The 19,721-nt window shown below is 47.0% G+C and overlaps 1 protein-coding gene across 1 annotated transcript in view; it reads left to right on the top strand.

Moving 5' to 3' along the window:
- Positions 1–19,721, top strand: part of LOC140409418 (sodium channel protein type 8 subunit alpha-like) — a 230,578-nt gene that overhangs the window by 30,699 nt on the left and 180,158 nt on the right. The window contains exons 7-10 of the mRNA XM_072497858.1: positions 428–802; positions 9,868–10,041; positions 10,518–10,586; positions 12,288–12,404. Coding sequence (XP_072353959.1) covers positions 428–802; positions 9,868–10,041; positions 10,518–10,586; positions 12,288–12,404 — 735 coding nt within the window. The remainder of the gene's footprint in view (positions 1–427; positions 803–9,867; positions 10,042–10,517; positions 10,587–12,287; positions 12,405–19,721) is intronic.

The following is a 19,721-nucleotide window of genomic DNA, read 5'->3' as shown; positions in this document are numbered from 1 at the left end:
CCTGTAGGCAGTTCTCAGTATTGGATCAGTCGCAGGCAGGCACTGTTCTAAGTTGATTAAAGCCACAGTTTATTTCTATTCCCGTCTCGAGTGAATTGATGGTCACATCAAGGACAAACCAGGCTGCGTCTGCGTTTGGCCTCTGAAACACTGCAGCTGCCGCCTTGGACAGTCACTGTTAGGCGTGTCCGGCGTCCATTTAAAAGTGGCGACAACACCTCCAGGTCTGCCAGCTGACGGCAGGAATTTTCCGTTTATAATTTTGCCAGAAACTCATCCTTAAACACCGTGAGTGCAGAGCCTTTCGCCTCCTATTGTGTAGTTGTGTATATCTGGAAGAGTTAACTTGTGATGTTCATCTTTTTTGCATCATATGGCCTTTTGGATGAAGTTGCCGATCATAACTCTATCCTACATTATTAATTAGCTCGAGACGGTGGAGGAAGTGCAGCAGGAGGGTGAACTGCTTCGACCAACTGCGGACGTGAGTGACCCAGAAATAGTAGCAAAGCAGTCAAATGACAAGCATGTTAGCGAAGAGAATAAAGCAGAGGAGGAAAAACATGCGAGCTCAGTTGAAGGTGAAACCGCGGAGGATGAGGAAAACAAAACCGAAATCAAAATAATGCAACCCTGCTTGCCGACCATGTGCACAGAAAGGTGCACTTGTTGTCACCCACTTAAAACTACATTCGTGGCAGAACTCTTCCTGGCACTCAGGAAGCTGATGTTCAAAGTGGTGAATAATCGTGTGTTTGATGGGAGTGTACTCTTTGTCATACTTTTGAGTACAATAACACTGGTAAGTACTAATAGATTTAAATACAATCTATTGCTGTACTTAACCTCGACACTTACAGACTGGAGGTCACAAAGCCAAAACCGTACAATGCCCTTGTTTAGATCTGGTGCTGCATTATATTTGATTGTTTTTTTCCTGTAACCAGGGCTGTTCTTATCTGTCACCAAATCCAATGGCTTCCTCAAAACCATGATGGCTGGGATGTATAAAAAAAACAGAAATCCTGGCACCTTATTTAATTTCAACCCAAGTTACATTATAAGATATGACTCTTGGAGTCACAGTTCATGTTCTGAGGTGATTCCACGTATACCAAGACTTTGTACATATTTAGCTTCTGTGGCATTTCGTTTTTTTGTGGAATTATGTTAATTATGTAACACCCAAGAAAAACAGACAATTCATTCAGAAGTAATTCCTGAAGTATTTTGGGAACTTAATGTTCTCCCTTGATCATAAAGTGGTAACAACAAAGAAGGAGGATATTCAGCCTGTTGTGTTGGTGCTGACCCTCTGCAGGAGCAATTCATCTAGTGCCACTACCCTACCTTCCTGCCCTAGCCCCGCACATTTTCCCTTTTCAAATAACAATCTAATCCCCTCTTGAATGTCTTGATTGAACCTGCCTCTACCACACACTTCGGCAGTGCACTCCAGATCCTAACTACTCACTGTGTGGAAAAAGCTTTTCCGCATGCCATTTCTTCCTTTGCCAATTACCTTTAATCCATGCCCTTTGCTTCTTGTCCTTTCTCCAATGGAAAAAGTGTCTCCCTGTCTGCTCCGTCCAGCCCCTAATGCATTTGGAGAACTCTATCAAATTTCCTCTCAACTTTTGATTCTCCAAGTAGAACAATCCCAGATTCTCCAATCGATCTCATCCATGAACCATGCATGTGAATCTTTTCTACACCCTCTCTAATGCCCTCACATTCTTCCTGATGCCCAGAACTGGACAGGATACTCCAGTTGAGGGAAACCAGTGTTTTGTTTTTATAGGTTTAACATAAATTCTTTACTTCTGTAATCTGTGCTCCTGTGTAAGTCCAGAATGGTGTATCCTTTCTTAACTCTGCAAGATGCACTGCAGGAACTCGCCACAGTTCCTTCGGAAGCACCTTCCAACCCATGACCACTACCATTTAGATGGACAAGATCAGCAGATAACTGGAAACCTCACCACCTGGAGATTCCCCTCCATGTCACTTACCACCCGACTTGGAAATATATAGCCGTTCCTTCACTGTCGCTGGGTCAACATCCTGGAACTCCCTCCCTAACAGCACTGTGGGTGAACCTACACCTCCGGGACTGCAGTGCTTCAAAAAGGCAACTCCCCACCACCTGCTGAAGAGCAGCTAGAGACGGGCAATAAATGCTGGCCTAATCAGCGACAGCCACATACCATAAATGAATTTTAAAAACTTCTATCCGCCTGTCCTGACACCTTCAATGATTTAAGCACATATACACCAGGTTCCTCTGCTCCTGCACCCCTTTAGAATTAAACCCTTTATTTTGAATTGTCTCTTTGCACTCTTGGGGCTAAAACAAATCACTTCCCATTTCTCTGTATTAAATTTCATCTGTCACATGTCTGCACATGCCACCAATCCACCTATGTTCTTTTTGAAGTTCTATACTGCCGTCCTTAAAGTTCACAAGTTTCCTGTTGTCTGCAAATTTTGAAATTGTGCTCTGTATACCAAAAGTCAAACCCTGGAGAACGCCACTTCAGTTTGAAAAACAACCTATACACCACTACTCTTTATGCCCATTCATGGAGTGTGGGCATCGCTGGCTGGGCCAGCATAAATTACCCATTCCTAATTGCCTTGAATTGAGGACATTTGTGGATCTGGAGTCACATGTGGGACAAACCAGGCAAGAACAGCAGATTTCCTTCCCTGAACCAGGTGGGTTTTTTAAATGATCAACAATTGCTTCATGGTCATCATTAGGCTTTTAATTCCAGAATTTTATTGAATTCAAATTTCACCATCTGCTGTAGTGGCATTACTCTGGGTTTCTTGAATACTAGTCCAATGACAATACCATTACAACACCACCTCCCCACCAATTTTATGTTACATATTCATGTTTCTACTGCTCCTTTTATTCTTAACTTTGCTCACAAGTCTTTTGTGCAACCTTATGTATTGCCTTTTGAAATCCCACATACACCATATCAACAGCATTGCCCTCATCAACCCTCACTGCTCCCTCATCAAAAACTCAAGCAGATTAGTTAAACACGAGGGTGATAGAAATTTGGAATTCTCTCCCCACAAGGCTATGAATGCTGGAATAATTGAAACTTTTGAGACCAAAATCAATTGATTTTTGTGAGCTGAGGGCAATGAAGCTAAGACAAATAAATGGAATTAAGATATAGATCAGCTATGACCTAACTGATTGGCAGAGCTGCCTTGAAGGGCGACATGGCTTACTCCTGTTCCTATATAAAGTCAGATAAGTTATTTATATATGATAAAAAGTAAAATGATGTGAATATATCATAAGAAAACCCCATTCGGGGTAGACAGGGATAGGGCTATTTAAGGCACTCGGCCTTTATTTCATTCTTTAATGAGTATCCTTCCTCCCTGAAAAGCCAATTTCAAAACATATAGTTTAACTCAATTAAGGTGGAAACCTAGAAGTCCCCTGGTCCAAATGTTTGCTTTATTGCTTGCTGACTGAATTGCGATAATACTATCTGGGGCGAAATTCTCCCCCAACGGCGGGATGCCCGCCGACTGGCGCCAAAGCCGGCGCCAATCAGACGGGCATCGCGCCGGCCCAAAGGTGCGGAAGGCTCCGCATCTTTGGCGGCCTAGCCCCAACATTGAGGGGCTAGGCTGACGCCGGAGGGATTTCCGCCCCGCCAGCTGGCGGAAATGGCGTTTGTTGCCCCGCCAGCTGGCGCGGAAATGCGGCGCATGCGCGGGAGCGTCAGCGGCCGCTGTCAGTTTCCCAGCGCATGCGCGGGAGCGTCAGCGGCCGCTGTCAGTTTCCCGCGCATGCGCAGTGGGGAGAGTCTCTTCCGCCTCCGCCATGGTGGAGGCCGTGGCGGAGGCGGAAGGGAAAGAGTGCCCCCACGGCACAGGCCCGCCCGTGGATCGGTGGGCCCCAATCGCGGGCCAGGCCACCGTGGGGGCACCCCCCGGGGTCAGATCGCCCCGCGCCCCCCCCCAGGACCCCGGAGCCCGCCCACGCCGCCTGGTCCCGCCGGTAAATACCAGGTTTGATTTACGTCGGCGGGACAGGCAATTCCTGGGCGGGACTTCGGCCCCTCCGGGCCGGAGAATCCAGCGGGGGGTCCCGCCAACCGGCGCGGCCGGATTCCCGCCCCCGCCCAATCTCCGGGAGCGGAGACTTCGCCGGGGGCGGGGGTGGGATTCACGGCGGCCAACGGCCATTCTCCGACCCGGCGGGGGGTCGGAGAATGACGCCCCAGATGTGGCTGCCTCCTTTCAAAGCATCAGTTTTGTGCCACAAAGATTACAAACAGATTCTTGAATGTCTGTACAGATGTATATATATACATGTAAATGTATGGTGGCTCTTCCTTTGCACTGGAGTGCTGAATTTGGGTGCATTAGAGAGCTATAATGAGAGTTTGGTGACTGAGGGATATTAAGGGTTAATTTTTATCTAAAGTCTTTTGTTTAATAAATTAACTTAAAAGTTGCTGTTTGGGTTAGAAGAAGGTGAGTTTTAAACCAGCTTTAACAGAGTTTACTCAGGCTCTACTTGCAGCTGCAACTTGTTAATTAGTGAATTGGTTTAAGCCAGTTTTCAGAGGCTAGAGTTAGACAGTATAAAGGAGCCATCTTACAGTGCTGGTATAAATAACGGGCAGACAGTGCAGGGATCCCCCGTGGCCGGTCCCCTTGAAAACAAGTATACTGATTTGGATGCTGTTGGGGGAGGGCGGGTGACCTACTGGGGGAGGCCCTAGCGGCCAGATCTCTGGCACTGAGCCTGGCTCTGTGGCTCAGCAGGGAAGAGTGGAGAATAGAAAAGCAATAGTGATAGGAGACTCAGTGGTTAGGGGAATGGATAGGCGATTCTGTGGTCGGGAACGAGACTCCCGGAAGGTATGTTGCCTCCCGGGTACCAAGGCCAGGGATGTCTCTGATAGAGTCTACAGGATTCTTAAGGGAGAGGGGGAGCAACCAGAAGTCGTGGCATACATAGGCTCCAACGACATAGCTAAGAAAAGGGATGAGGATCTAAAAAGTGATTTTAGGGAGTTAGGTTGGAAGCTAAAGAGCAGGACAAACAGAGTAGTAATCTCAGGATTGCTACCGGTGCCACGTGCAAGTGAGGCAAGGAACAGAGAGCAAGTGCAGCTGAACACGTGGCTATAGGGCTGGTGCAGAGGGAAGGCTTCAGATATGTGGGTCATTGGGATACCTTCTGGGGAAGGTGGAACCTGTACATGACGGGCGGGTATCACCTAAACTGGAGGGGCACCAATATCTTGGGTGGGAGGTTTGCTAGATCTCTTCTGGAGGGTTTAAACTAGTTTCGCAGGGGGATGGGAACCAGAGTTATGGATCAGAGGATAGTGTAGCTGTTGAACAGGCAGAAATAGTATGCAGCAAGTCTGTGAGGAAGGATAGACAGTTGATAGGGCAAAGTTACACTCAGTGGAATGAGTTAAAGTGTGTCTGTTTCAGTGCAAGGAGTGTCAGGAATAAGGGAGATGAACTTTTGAGCATGGATCAGTACTTGGAACTACGATGTTGTGGCCATTACGGAGACATGGATTTCACAGGGGCAGGAATTGTTGTTAGATGTTCCGGGGTTTAGATGTTTTAAGAAGAATAGAGAGGGAGGCAAAAGGGGAGGGGGAGGCAAAAGAGGAGGGGGAGTGGCACTGTTAATTAGGGAGTGTATCACAGCTGCAGAAAAGGAGGTAGTCGAGGAGGGTTTGTCTACTGAGTCAGTATGGGTGGAAGTCAGAAAAAGAAAGGAGCAGTCATTTTATTGGGAGTTTTCTATAGACCCTCCAATAGTAGCAGAGAGATGGAGGAACAGATTGGGTGGCAGATCTTGGAAAAGTGCAGAAGTAACAGAGTTGTTGTCATGGGTGACTTCAATTGCCCTAATATTGACTGGAACCTCCTTACTTCAAATGGTTTGGATGGAGCAGATTTCGTCAGGTATGGACAGGAAGGATTCCTGACTCAATATGTAGACAGGCTGACTATGGGGGAGGCCATATTGGATTTGGTGCTTGGCAACGAATCAGGCCAGGTGTCAGATGTCTTGGTGGGAGTGCATTTCAGTGACAGTGACCACAACACCTTGACCTTTGCCATAGTCATAGAGAGGGATAGGAACAGACAGTATGTGAAGGTATTTAATTTGGGGAGGGGAAATTATACTGCTATTAGACAGGATCTGAAGAGCATAAATTGGGAACAGTTATTCTTGGGCAAATGCACAACAGTAATGTGGGGTTGTTTAAGGGGTACTTGCTGCGAGTGCTGGATAGTTTTGTCCCACTGAGACGAGGAAGGAATTGTAAGGTGAAGGAGCCTTGGATGACAAGAGAAATGGAGCTTCTAGTCAAGAGGAAGAAGGAAGCTTATGCAAGGTTGAGGAAGCAAGGAGCCGGTACGGCTCTAGAGCATTACAAGGTAGCCAGGAAGGAACTCAAAAATGGACTTAGGAGAACTAAAAGGGGGCATGATAAAGCCCTGGTGGGAAGCATTAGGGAAAACCCCAAGGCATTCTACACTTATGTAATAAATAAGAGGATGATCTGAGTGAGAGTAGGGACGATCAGGGATAGTGGAGGGAACTTGTGCCTAGAGTCTGAGGAGATGGGGAGGCCCTAAATTAATACTTTACTTCAGTATTCACCAGAGAGAGGGACCTTGTTGCTCATGAGAACGGCGTGAACCAGGTTAATAGACTCAAACAGGTTGATATTAAGAAGGAGGATGTGCTGGAAATTTTGAAAAGCACCAGGATAGATAAGTCCCCTGGGCCTGACGGGATATACCCAAGGTTACTATGGGAAGCGAGGGAGGAGATTCCTGCGCCGCTGGCGATGATCTTTTCATCCTCACTCTCCACTGGAGTAGTACCGGATGATTGGAGGGAGGCGAATGTTGTTCCCCTGTTCAAGAAAGGTAATAGGGAAATCCCTGGGAATTACAGACCAGTCAGTCTTGCGTCTGTGGTGAGCAAAATTTTAGAAAGGATTCTGAGAGATAGGATTTATGATTATTTAGAAAAACATAGTTTGATTAAAGATAGGCAGCATGGCTTTGTGAGGGGCAGGTCATGCCTCACAAGCCTCATTGAATTCTTTGAGGGTGTGACGAGACACATTGATGAAGGGCGGGCAGTGGATGTGGTGTATATGGATTTCAGTAAGGCATTTGATAAGGTTCCCCATGGTAGGCTCATTCAGAAAGTGAGGGGGCATGTGATACAGGGAAATTTGGCTCTCTGGATACAGAATTGGCTGGCCAAAATAAAACAGCGAGTGGTAGTGGATGGAAAGTATTCTGCCTGGAGGTAGGTGACCAGTGGTGTCCCGCAAGGATCTGTTCTGGGACCTCTGCTCTTTGTGGTTTTTATAAATGACTTGGATGAGGAAGTGAAAGGGTGGGTTTGTAAGTTTGCCGATGACACAAAAGTTGATGGAGTTGTAGATACTGTTGAGGGCTGTTGCAGGTTCCAAGACATTGACAGGATGCAGAACTGGGCTGAGAAGTGGCAGATGGAGTCCAACCTAGATAAATGTGAAGTGATTCATTTTGGAAGGCCGAATTTGAATGCTGGATACAGGATTAAAGGCAGGATTCTTGGAAGTGTGGAGGAACAGAGGGATCTTGGGGTCCACGTACATAGATCCCTCAAAGTTGCCACCCAGGTTGTTAGAGTTGTTAAGAATTATGGTGTGTTGGCTTTCATTAACAGGGGGATTGAGTTTAGGAGCCATGAGGTTTTGCTGTAGCTTTATAAAACCCTGGTTAGACCACACTTGGAATATTGTGTCCAGTTCTGGTCGCCTCATTATAGGAAGGATGTGGATACTTTGGAGAGGATGCAGAGGAGATTTACCAGGATGCTGCTTGGACTGGAGGGCATGTCTTATGAAGAAAGGTTGAGGGAGCTAGGGCTTTTCTCACTGGAGCGAAGAAGGAAGAGAGGTGACTTGATAGAGGTGTACAAGATGATGAGAGGCATGGATAGAGTGGATAGCCAGAGACCTTTCCCCAGCACAGAAATGCCTGTCACGAGGGGACATAGTTTTAAGGTGATTGGAGGAAGGTATAGGGAAGATGTCAGGGGTAGGTTCTTTACACAGGGAGTGGTGGGTGTGTGTAATGCACTGCCAGCAGAAGTGGTGGAGTCAGAGTCATGAGGAACATTTAAGCGACTTTTGAACAAGCACATGGACAGCAGTAAATTGAAGGGGTGTAGACTAGGTTGATCTTAGATTAGAATAAATGGTCGGCACAACATTGTGGGCCGAAGGGCCTGTACTGTGCTGTACTGTTTTATGTTCTCCTGCAGTCTCTCGGTTTTTGAATACTGAAGGAAGACAACAAGCTGCAGCTGTTTGGTAGCTGACAGCTACCCTGGCAATCACTGTTGTCGGCTAACAAACATGAACTGCCTTTTCATAATACCCCATTTGTTCTGGTATTTGGAAATTGGATTACATCTGAGACCTACTGTGGTTTGACCTCTATTTCATAACATAGATCAGGCAAATTAAATGGATTTTAACTAGAGCTGCATTAATAATACATTTTGCGCTGGTGTAAATTCAAATGCACAATGGAAACTACGGTGATTCATTGCTCAATTAGTGCATTAAGCCTATTATACACTGTCCCTTTATGCAAAATCAAAGGCTAAATTTGAAAAGATTGCATGTTTCTAATCAATCCATGACATTGCTGAAAGACCTCTTTATGTACTTTCTTAAAATCCTATAAACATACTTTGAATATGTTTCTAATCCTTTCAATATAACATGATCTCCTAATTAAGTAATGAGTCATTTTCTGTATGATAGTTTTCAACAGTTTTCCATTCCCATCTACTAAATTGTGAAATTCAAAAATTAGTGAATGCCTGAATGAAAATATCAGTCCTCACGGGAATGCATTTTCTCTAATTGTATCTCCTTCTTAGTTTTTCTGATGTCTGCAGCCTGCGTATATTCCTCAGCCTTGTGGCCCTCCAATGAGAGATACAGAATTCTAAAATGTTAGACATTGTAAAACACTAACGTGAGCCACGATTTGTGACATCATCCTTTGAAATTGGCTTCCAGTACTTGTGTCCCTCCCTCCTGCAGCAGCTAGTGCTGCTCTGCCTGGCCTCCTGACTCCCTTTTCTCTTCCAGGCAAATGATGACCCCGAGCAGCATCCCTCAGACCAAACACTCTTGTTCTTCTGGTGATTTCTGTGAGGTCCCCAATAAGATAGAGCAGCACAGCACTCTCTTTACATGAAGTCCTGAGAGAATTTCGGAAACATTGTTGAAGAGTGTTGGTGAAGTCCTGACAAAAGTGTCCCAGGAAGTCTCTCAAGACATTTCCAAAGTCTTCTTCAAACGCAGTCTGTCTCCTGTAGCATGTGGACAGTGAAAGCTGAGTTTGGCTTTAAGTGACACTGAAAAGTCCCAGTAACAACTACTTTATCCCTGTTCAGCAGATTGCTGTTGGGAGATGTTGTTTGGCAATAAAATGATTTGCAATCTTCTAAATGAGTGCTAGCAGACTATTTAACATTCAATCATGGCCTTAACAATCCTTAGAGTGGACATTCTGAGCACACACCTCAACTTTTTTACCAAGGCAGAGTAAAGTAGGGCTAAATCCATTTTAGCTACCTCCGAGGTTCTTTGGCACATAAAGCACTGTATATGTGAAAACTGTACCCCCATGTGTTAACACATCCTCCTAAAGGGTGTACCAAAAGGAAACATTCAAAGATCCTAACTTCCTCTACATTGAAAGAATTGTACTACTAAAATCTACCTTGTGTCTTTGGAATGTTTTCTCTTTTTTTCTTCATAGACTTTAGATGATAAATACTTGCAAAATGATGCAAAGGTCCAGCTGGCACTGCAGTACCTGGATTACTTTTACGCCTTCTTTTTCAATTTTGAAATGATTGTGAAGGTGCTGGGCCTCGGTCTTACAGATTATTTTACAAATGTCTGGACGTTACTGGATTTCTTTCTTGTCGTGGTAAGTTTTTGTTTATTAATTCCGTATGAAGTTCTTTCTGGGAATCTCCTTTAATCTTAAACTTGTTTCGATTACATTACATTTTGTTCGGAAAAATGCAATTTGATTCTGTTCTCAGGCTTGCATTTATGAGATAGCATCTGTACATCATTTCACAACATGTAGCATGATTGTTTGTTCAGAAGACATTAGAGTTCAAAGGACAATGTGTTTTTTGTAACAAATGTAAGCTGTATGGGAATTGCCTGAAGTAACATCTCCACACAAAACACCTGATACACATCTGTGGATTAGCTGCATAGTTACAACAATGAATTATCACATTGCAGACAGATGTCTCACAGAGAGTAAACAGAACTGTAAAGACCAGACAAATTATTTTGATTAGAAACATCCTTCAGAAGATCTTGGGTTTTTTCACTTTATTTATTTGTAATTTTTCGCTTATTACAACTATCTCTTTGCCTTTTCAAAAGTTCCCCAGCGCAATGCATTGTTTCCTGAACAGTTTCTGTCCTCTTGAAGACAGAGGGAAACTGAACAAGGTAACTTGCCCACCAAATGTCTCTCCGTTCCTGAAGAGGATTCTGGTTTGTGATCAGAAACCCACTGCATTGAAGTTGCAACACTAAACTTGAAAACCCTGCACTTCATGGCACATAGTCTAAAATACATTAGCCCATGGTGCCACAGTTTCCGGCAAAATCTTTCCATCGATTATAAATCTGTCTGTGAAAATAAATCATGAAATTACAAAAATGTCATAATATTGTGGGAATGCTATGATTAGCATCAGCACTCCAAGAAGTGCTCCAAGAGGAGGAGAAAAATGAAGTTCCTACGCCTCACCACTATCTCGTACCCCGACTGGAATGTGCATGTTTGTGAGTGTCAGGAGAGAACAGAATCGGGTTCAGCTGTGATATCACCTGTTGAAATAGCCTGATGACAGGTTCTATCAGAGCTCACATATGAAGATTGGCCACTTTGCAATACTGTCAGCTTCATAAGCTGTTCCCAAAATGGAAACAATACTTACAATCTGTCATCATTTGTATAATCACATTGTGCTACATGTTGTTGTGCCACTGTCTTCCAGAGTTAAATTTCAGTATAAAAAGGATCACCATTGCATTACAAAATACAACTCAACACCAAAACATTTCATAAGTGCAGAAGGAGGCCATTTGACCCATTGAGTCTGCACTGGCCCTTGGAAAGAGCACCCTACCCAAACCCATGCCTCCACCCTATCCCCACAACCCAGTAACACCACCTAACCTTTTGGACACTAAGGGGCAATTTAGCCTTGCCAATCCACCTAACCTGCACTTCTTTGGACAGTGGGAGGAAACCGGAGCACCCGGAGGAAACCCACGCCAACACGGGAAGAATATACAAGACTCCACACTGACAGTCACCCGAGACCGGGATTGAACCTGGGACCCTGGAGCTGTGAGGCAGCAATGCTAACCACTGTGCCGCCCAACAACACAAAAATATTTAAACAGAGTTAAAGATGGGAAAACACTCTACTGAATTTTAAACAATTTCTCTTCTTCTTTAATTACCTCCATTCGTAAGTGAAGAGGACAAGCAACCCTGTCTCAGATCTTTGTTATGTTCTTCAGTCATTAATTGGGTCAGGTGTGACAGCACTTCACCTTGGTTCATTCTTCCTGTGGCTGCAGAGCTTCTTCACTCTTCACAGTTTCTAATAGCGGGGGGGAAAGCGGGGGGGGGGGGGTCACTGAATGGAGAAAATGATCACTTTCTGCATTAGGCAAGAATGTGGGGTTGAAGTTACAATCATATTAGCAATGATCTTGTTGAATGGCGGAGCAGGCTCGAGAGGGGCTGAGTGGCCTACTCCTGCTCCTCATTTGTATTTTCATAATAAGAGCATCTTACAGAATCAAAATGGTCCATAAATCAATAGATGACAATATTGTACAAAACAGAAATTGGAGATATTTGAAAGTTAGAAGTATTACAAAGCAATCTCACCTGGAGCTACTCGGAAGCTCCACCTATGGCAGTGGCATGAGTTAAACTCCATTGGTCAGCTCTACTTATACTCATCTACCTCTCCATAAGAAAAAGTGCTCCTGGTTAAATTCCAGAAAGTTTTTAAAATTAGAATTAGGTTGAAAAATAGTAGAAAATATTTTGATATGTTTTACCTGTGTTTGAAGAATCATGCAAAATTAATATCAACTATGACTTATTAATTTTTTTTCTCACAGATAGGGTGGCTCAGTATGTTGGGCAATAGCATTCAAGCCTTCAAATCACTGCGATCGCTCAGAACACTGCGTGCATTGAGGCCTCTGCGAGCCATCTCTCGTTGGGAAGGAATGAGGGTTGGTAGTGTCTAATTTTATTTTAGTTATCCTTGTATAACGTTTCAAATAAGTTTACCATATAATTTATGTAATGAAATTCAGTGGGCACAATTATTTAACATACTGGAGTAGGAATTCATCCTGTTCAGTGTCGCATTGGTCACCTATTATACGCCACAAAATAGTCCCATTGAAGTCGGGTATTGCACTAAAGAATCAACATCAATTATGTCAGCAAGTCTCGGAGTGGGGCTTGAATCAATGTCTTTCTGATTCAAAACCAGAATTTCTAAGATTGAGCCCGGGCCAATTTCTCTTGGGATGAATTTTAGTGGGAGGGCATATTGCTCACCAACCCCCATCCCGCCTCCTGTTAGAAAAGTTAGTCGTGAGCTAACCAAATTTAACAAGGTGAGTGGAATTTCTGCTGCAAAGGGCAAGAAGTCCTGCTGACAAGAGCTGCCAGCAATCAGACTGCCAGCAGCTCTAGCAATCCCAGCGGTGCCAGAACTCAGTGAAGACATCTCCGCGAAGAAGACAGCATGGGTCCTGCAATGAAGTGAGTTTGAGCGTTTTGGGGGAGGGGTGTTGGGCACCCAAGGAAGAGGTTGGAGGTGGATTTGGGGGGCGGATTCAGGTCTTGGAGACCGGTGGGGCGGGGCAGGAAGTAAGCACAAAGTGTGTGTACTATCTTCATGGGATGCCCCTGAAGCACACAGGGCAGCCCCCCCCCCTCAAAGAATGTACCCTCCCTTCCCGCTTTTTCATCTGATGTGATGAAAAGCAGACTCCCCCACTCTCACCCGCCTGCCCACACCAACTGCATTATGGCAAGGCAGTGTAATATTCCCATCTATTTGCTTGTTAACAAACTATTTCTAAAAATGGTGAGTGAGCACTTGCCCGACCACTGTTATGGGAACCTGGCATGTTGGCGTCGGATTTGTGACCCAACATCATCACATGGATTTTACACATGCACTGAACAGCAGTTTTATGTCATAATAAAAGACCATTATCTCTGACATTAGTTTCAACTCCTCTTGCCTTCCTACAATAGAGCAAATACAAATACACAATATTTAAACTGCAGCACAACTAGCGATTTCTATCAGTTTAGTGCCTCTATGCTTTGGTGCTGCATATTATGATTAATTAAACTCGGAATATATAAGTGCCTCTAAATGCCTCTATCATTAATTCCTACACAAATGATACGTGTTTTTGATCCAACCAGTGGTCCTCTTACCCTTCCCTCAAGAATGCACAGCTCCAGCTGCACGTGTGCAGTGTGCTGACGTGTAGACTTTGGCTGGGAACTTTCAGTCCTGCCCACTGGCAGGATCTTCCAGACCCGCCAAAATGAGCAGACTTTGGCTCGCCACATTTTCTGATCCTGGTCCCACTGCCATGGGGCCTGAAAACTTCAGCCATTACCTTTAGCATTATCTTTATTTTTGAACCATTCTTCTAATGATCATCACTACTCCATAAAAGAAGAGGCATCTGTTCCATTTACAGAACTTCTGAGGTACTGGAATGTCATATTTGACAATCTCTCAAAAGAGACTGTCAGCAAAAGCCGAAGTTCATGGAATTAAAATTATTTACCTGGTCAGGAAACTGGCCAACGGACAGCAGGCAGTGGTTAAAGATAAGGGGCTGCGACTTGAACTGACAGGATGTGACACAAGTGGGATTCTCCCGAATCCGATGGCCCGACGCCGGCGGCTAGGCCGGCGGCGGAGAGGTTGCCGCCGCACCAACCGGTGCCGAAGGGCCGGCTCGAGTTTGTGCATGCGCAGAACCGCCGCCGTGGTTCCGCACATGCACAGACCGGCCAGCGTATTCTAGCGCATGCGCAGGTGGGGTGTCTTCTCCGCGCCGGCCATGGCGGAGCCCTACAGAGGCCGGCGCAGAAGGAAGGAGTGCCCCCACGGCACAGGCCTACCCACAGATCGATGTGCCCCGATCGCGGGCCAGGCCACCGTGGGGGCCCACCCCAGGGCCGGAACCTCCCGCGCCCCCCCAAGGACTGCACCAGCCTACCAGCCAGGTCCCGCCATGTGCGACCATGCCCATTTCACGCCGGCGGGACTGGCCAGAAACCATCGGGGCCCGGAGAATTGCCGGGGGTGCCGCTGCAATCCCACAGAACGTGTCCCACGGGACATGTGTTGGGCACTCAGTGTATGGTTCAGATGATGGAATTGAAAGCCATATCTCCACATTTTCCAGTGATTCAAAGATTGCCAGCTCTGTAAACAGTATAGATGGAAATATAAAATTACGAAGAGATATTAACAGTTTAGGTGAATGGGCAAAACTATGATAAATAGGTTTCAATTTAGGCAAATGTGACGTCATCCAGCTTGAACCCAAAAAGGTCAGCCAGAATTTTTTCCACTTAATACCTCGCGAAGACAGAACCTGCGAATAGTGGGCCTGCCTGAAGAAGTGGAAGGTGTGAGTGCCAAGAGGTAAGTCTCGAAAATGCTGGCGGGACTGGTGGCAGAAGGGGTGCTAGATAGGCACCTGAAGTGGACCGAGTACATAGGTCTCCGAGGCAAAAGCCTAGAGCTGGGGAGCCGCCACGGGCGGTGATCGTGAGACTCCATAAATTTGTAGAGAAAGAGAAAATTCTACGGTGGGCCAGGGAGAAGCGTAGCTGCGACTGGGAGGGAAATAACGTCCAGATTTATCAGGACATCGGAGCCGAGTTGGCAAAACTTTGGGATGCTCTACCGGCGAAATTATGAGTGACATTCGGAGGACGGGAAAAATTTTTTGAGACCCCAGAAGCGGCTGAAGACTTCATTAAGGAGCATAAACTGGGAGCGAACAGAGTGGTCAATGCTTGGGAACAGGGTGCTGGCACTATGTAATGGTCGGGAGCATGTTTGAAGTGGGTGTAGGGATTGGGGGATTTTCGCCTTTTTTTTGTTGGGGGGGGGTGGTTTCTGTTCAATGTTGAGTTTGTAAGGAGTTGCCAGGGTGAAATGTTTATGTGCGGATGGATGTTCCTATTCCCCCCTCCTGATTTATGGGACTGTTTGTGTTTAACATCTGTTTGTTTGCTTTTGGAGACGGCTACTTGGGTTCAGGAGAAGTCCTTGTTTGGGTGGGGGAGGGTAAGGCCAGCAGGAGGCCTTCTTCTTTGAGCTGAGGAGTGAGGGGGGAGAGGGAGAGGGAGGTCATTAGGATGTGCCTTTGGGCAGGGGCAGCCGCGCTAGCAGGTTATGCTGGTGAACGGAAGTGAGGTGGTGGGGGAGAAGGCCAAGAGGGGTGGCCGGGGGGAAAGTGGAAGTGGGGGGGGGAAGAAGGGGAAAAGCGGGGGGGTTTCTGCGACGCGGCAGGGGATGAGAGATGACATGGTCAAGGGTGAAGAAAGGGGCCATCTGGGATGGGCTAGGTACAGAGTGGAATTAGAGGGGCAGGAGTGAAGTGGGGAAGATGACGGACGGTAAAGTTGGTAACGTGGAACGTCCGGGGACTGAATGGGCCGGTTAAAGGTTGCGGGTGTTCGCGGACCTCAGGAACTTGAAAGCGGGGGTTGTCTTTTTGCACAAGACACACCTCCCTGTGAAGGAGCAGGTTAGGTTAAGGAAGGGGTAGGTCAGGCAGGTTTTTCACTCGGGGTTTCATTTAAAATCGAGGGGTGTGGCGATTTTAATGAGCAAAACAAAATGGGATTCGTGAGTGCGAACATAGAACATAGAAAATACAGTACAGAACAGGCCCTTCGGCACACGATGTTGTGCCGAACCTTTGTCCTAGATTAATCATAGATTATCATTGAATTTATGTGCAGAAGGAGGCCATTCGGCCCCCTGAGTCTGCACCGGCTCTTGGAAAGAGCACCCCACCCAAACTCAACACCTCCACCCAACACCAAGGGCAAATTTGGACACTAAGGGCAATTTATCATGGCCAATCCACCTACCCTGCACATCTTTGGACTGGAAGAAGGTGAGGGATCCAGGTGGGAGATATGTGATTGTGAGTGGGGTATTGGTGTGGTAAATATGTATGCCCCAAATTGGGATGATGTGGGTTTTATGAGGGGGGTGCTGGCAGCAATCCCGGATTTGGCCACGTTGATCATGGGAGGAGATTTTAACTGTGTCCTGGAGCCGAGAGTGGATAGATCGAGCCACAGGTCGATGAATAGGGTATGAATGGCAAGGGAGCTGGGGGTGTTTATGGAGAGGATGGGTATGGTGGATCCATGGTGCTTTCAGAACCCAGGGGGAAGGGACTATTGCTTCGTTTCACATGTCTATTAGGTGTATTCGAGGATTGATTACTTAGTAGTGATTCGGGAGATTTGGTTAGGGTGGAGGGGGCAGAGTATGCGGGGATAGTTATCTCGGACCATGCACCCCACTGGCTGGATATCTGGTTCAGTACGGGACGAGAGCAGAGGCCGGTAAGGAGGTTTGACTCGAGCTTGTTGGCGGATGGAGGTTTTTGTGATAAGGTGCGATTGGCGATTAGGGATTATGTGGAGTTCGATCAGAATGGGGAGTTGTCGGCAGGCATTTTTTGGGAAGCACTGAAGGCAGTGGTCCGGGGAGAAATTATTATCTCATTTATTGTTCGTGCGAATAAGGAAAGGAGGGCGGAACATGACCGTCTAGTGAGTGAGAAAGTGGAGGTGGACAGGGAATATTCGAGGGTGCCCACTGTGGAGGGATTGGCGAAAAGGAAAAGTTGCAGGGGCAGTTTGACAGGCTGACAACGGGGAGGGCAGTAGGGCAACTGTGTAGGGCAAGAGGGGTGCAATATGAGTATGGGGAGAAGGCGAGCCGCATGCTGGCACACCAGCTGCGAAGGCAGGCTGTGTCCAGGGAAATATTGAAGATCCGGACTGGGGCTGGGGATGTGGTGTCAGAGCCGGGGAAGATAAATGAGGCATTTAGAGAGTATTACCAGGGACTTTATGAGGCAGACCCAGGAGGAGAGGAGGTGGACATGGGGTGGTTTCTGGACGAGCTGGAATTTCCCCAGGTGGAGGAAGCAAAGAGGCAGGCGCTGGAGGAGCCCCTGGGCTGAGGGAGGTGCTGGATAGTATCAGGGGTATGAAGTCGGGGAAGGCCCCTGGGCCGGATGGGTACTCGGCGAAATTTTATGAGGAATTTGCAGCGGACCTGGCACCACATCTGTTGGGGGCGTTTAATGAAGCACTGGAGAAGGGGGAGTTGCCGGAGACGATGAAGCAGGCAGTAATCACACTAATCCCGAAAAAAGGAAAGGATCCGGTGGAATGTGGATCCGGTGGAATTTTGGGCCCCACACCTCAGGAAGGACATACTGGCACTGGAGCGGGTCCAGCGGAGATTCACACGGATGATCCCAGGAATGGTAGGCCTAACATACGATGAACGTCTGAAGATCCTGGGATTATATTCATTGGAGTTTAGGAGGTTGAGGGGAGATCTAATAGAAACTTACAAGATAATGAATGGTTTAGATAGGGTGGACGTAGGGAAGTTGTTTCCATTAGCAGGGGAGACTAGGACCCGGGGGCACAGCCTTAGAATAAAAGGGAGTCACTTTAGAACAGAGATGAGGAGAAATTTCTTCAGCCAGAGAGTGGTGGTTCTGTGGAATTCATTGCCACAGAGGGCGGTGGAGGCCGGGACGTTGAGTGTCTTTAAGACAGAAGTTGATAAATTCTTGATTTCTCAAGGAATTAAGGGCTATGGAGAGAGAGCGGGTAAATGGAGTTGAAATCAGCCATGATTGAATGGTGGAGTGGACTCGATGGGCCAAATGGCCTTACGTCCGCTGCTATGTCTTATGGTATAGACCCATATTACTATTGAACATGGATGTGAAAGTATTGGCTAAGTTGTTGGCGGGGAGGATGGAGGATTGTGTCCCGGGGGTGGTTGCAGAAGATCAAACAGGCTTTGTGAAGGGCAGGCAGTTCGCGAGTAATATAAGACGGCTGTTGAATGTGGTGATGAATCCGTCGGGGGCTCTGGTGGTGGTGTCCATGGACGCGGAGAAAGCATTTGATCGGGTGGAGTGGTGATACTTGATCGAAGTTTTGGGAAGGTTTGGGTTTGGGCCGAGATTTGTGGCATGGGTGCGGTTGCTGTATGTGGCGCCAAGAGCCAGGGTGAGGACGAATGATAAGAGCTCACGAAGCTTTGACTTACACAGGGGTATGAGGCAGGGGTGCCCGCTGTCGTTGCTGCTGTTTGCGCTGGCCATAGAGCCATTGGCGATGGTTCTCAGTGGGTCGGCAGAGTGACAGAGGATAATGAGGGGACAGAGGGAGCATCGGGTGTCGCTCTATGCCGATGACCTCTTGCTGTATGTTTCGGATCCGTTGGAGAGTATGGAAAGGATTATGGGCCTGTTGGGGAGGTTTGGAGGGTTCTCGGGATACAAGCTGAATGTAGGGAAAAGCGAGGTATTCCCGGTGAATGAGCTGGCACAGCGGGCTAATTTAGGGGTTTAATTTAGGAATGCCATTTATAGTAGCGAGGGATAAGTTTAGGTACTTGGGGATTCAGATAGCGAGGGAATGGACGAGGATCCATAAGTGGAACTTAACGAAACTGGTGGAGGAGGCCAGGGAGGATCTTAAGAGGTGGGATACACTGCACTTAACGTTGGCGGGGAGGGTCCAAGTGGTGAAAATGAATATTCTGCCGAGGTTTTGTTTATCTTTCAGTCTCTCCCGATCTTTACACCAAAGGCCTTTTTTCGGAAAGTGAACACAATCATCTCTGACTTTGTATGGGCGGGGAAGGTGCTGAGGGTGGGGAGGACCCTGCTACAGAGGCAGAGGCAGCAGGGGGGGTTGGCGTTGCCAAACTTGCTTCATTATTATTGGGCGGCGAATGTGGACAAGGTGCGGCGGTGGTGGGAAGGAGAAGGGGTAGAGTGGCTTAGGATGGAGGAGGAATCTTGTAAGGGGTCTAGTTTGAGGGCTATGGTGACGGCACCATTGCCAATGGCTCCGAGTAGGTATTCAGGGAGCCCAGTGGTGCAGTCCACGTTGAAGATATAGAATCAGCTGAGGAGGCATTTTAGGGTGGAAGGGATGTCGGTGCTAACGTCGCTGTGCGAGAATCATGGGTTTGAGCCGGGGGGGGATGGATAGTGTATACAGGAGGTGGAGGGAAGTGGGGCTGGTCAAGGTGAGGGATTTGTATTTTGAGGAAATGTTCGCCTGTCTGGAAGAGATAAGGGAGAGGGTAGAGCTGCCAAGGCGTAGCAAGTTCAGGTATCTACAGGTTAGGGACTTTGCATGAAAGGTCTGGAAGGGGTTCCCTAGATTGCCGGGATACACCCTGCTGGAGCGACTGCAGCTTCCGG

This window comes from Scyliorhinus torazame, chromosome 3 (assembly GCF_047496885.1).
Source record: "Scyliorhinus torazame isolate Kashiwa2021f chromosome 3, sScyTor2.1, whole genome shotgun sequence".
NCBI lineage: Eukaryota > Metazoa > Chordata > Chondrichthyes > Carcharhiniformes > Scyliorhinidae > Scyliorhinus > Scyliorhinus torazame.
This window is presented reverse-complemented; position numbering and strand designations above follow the sequence as displayed.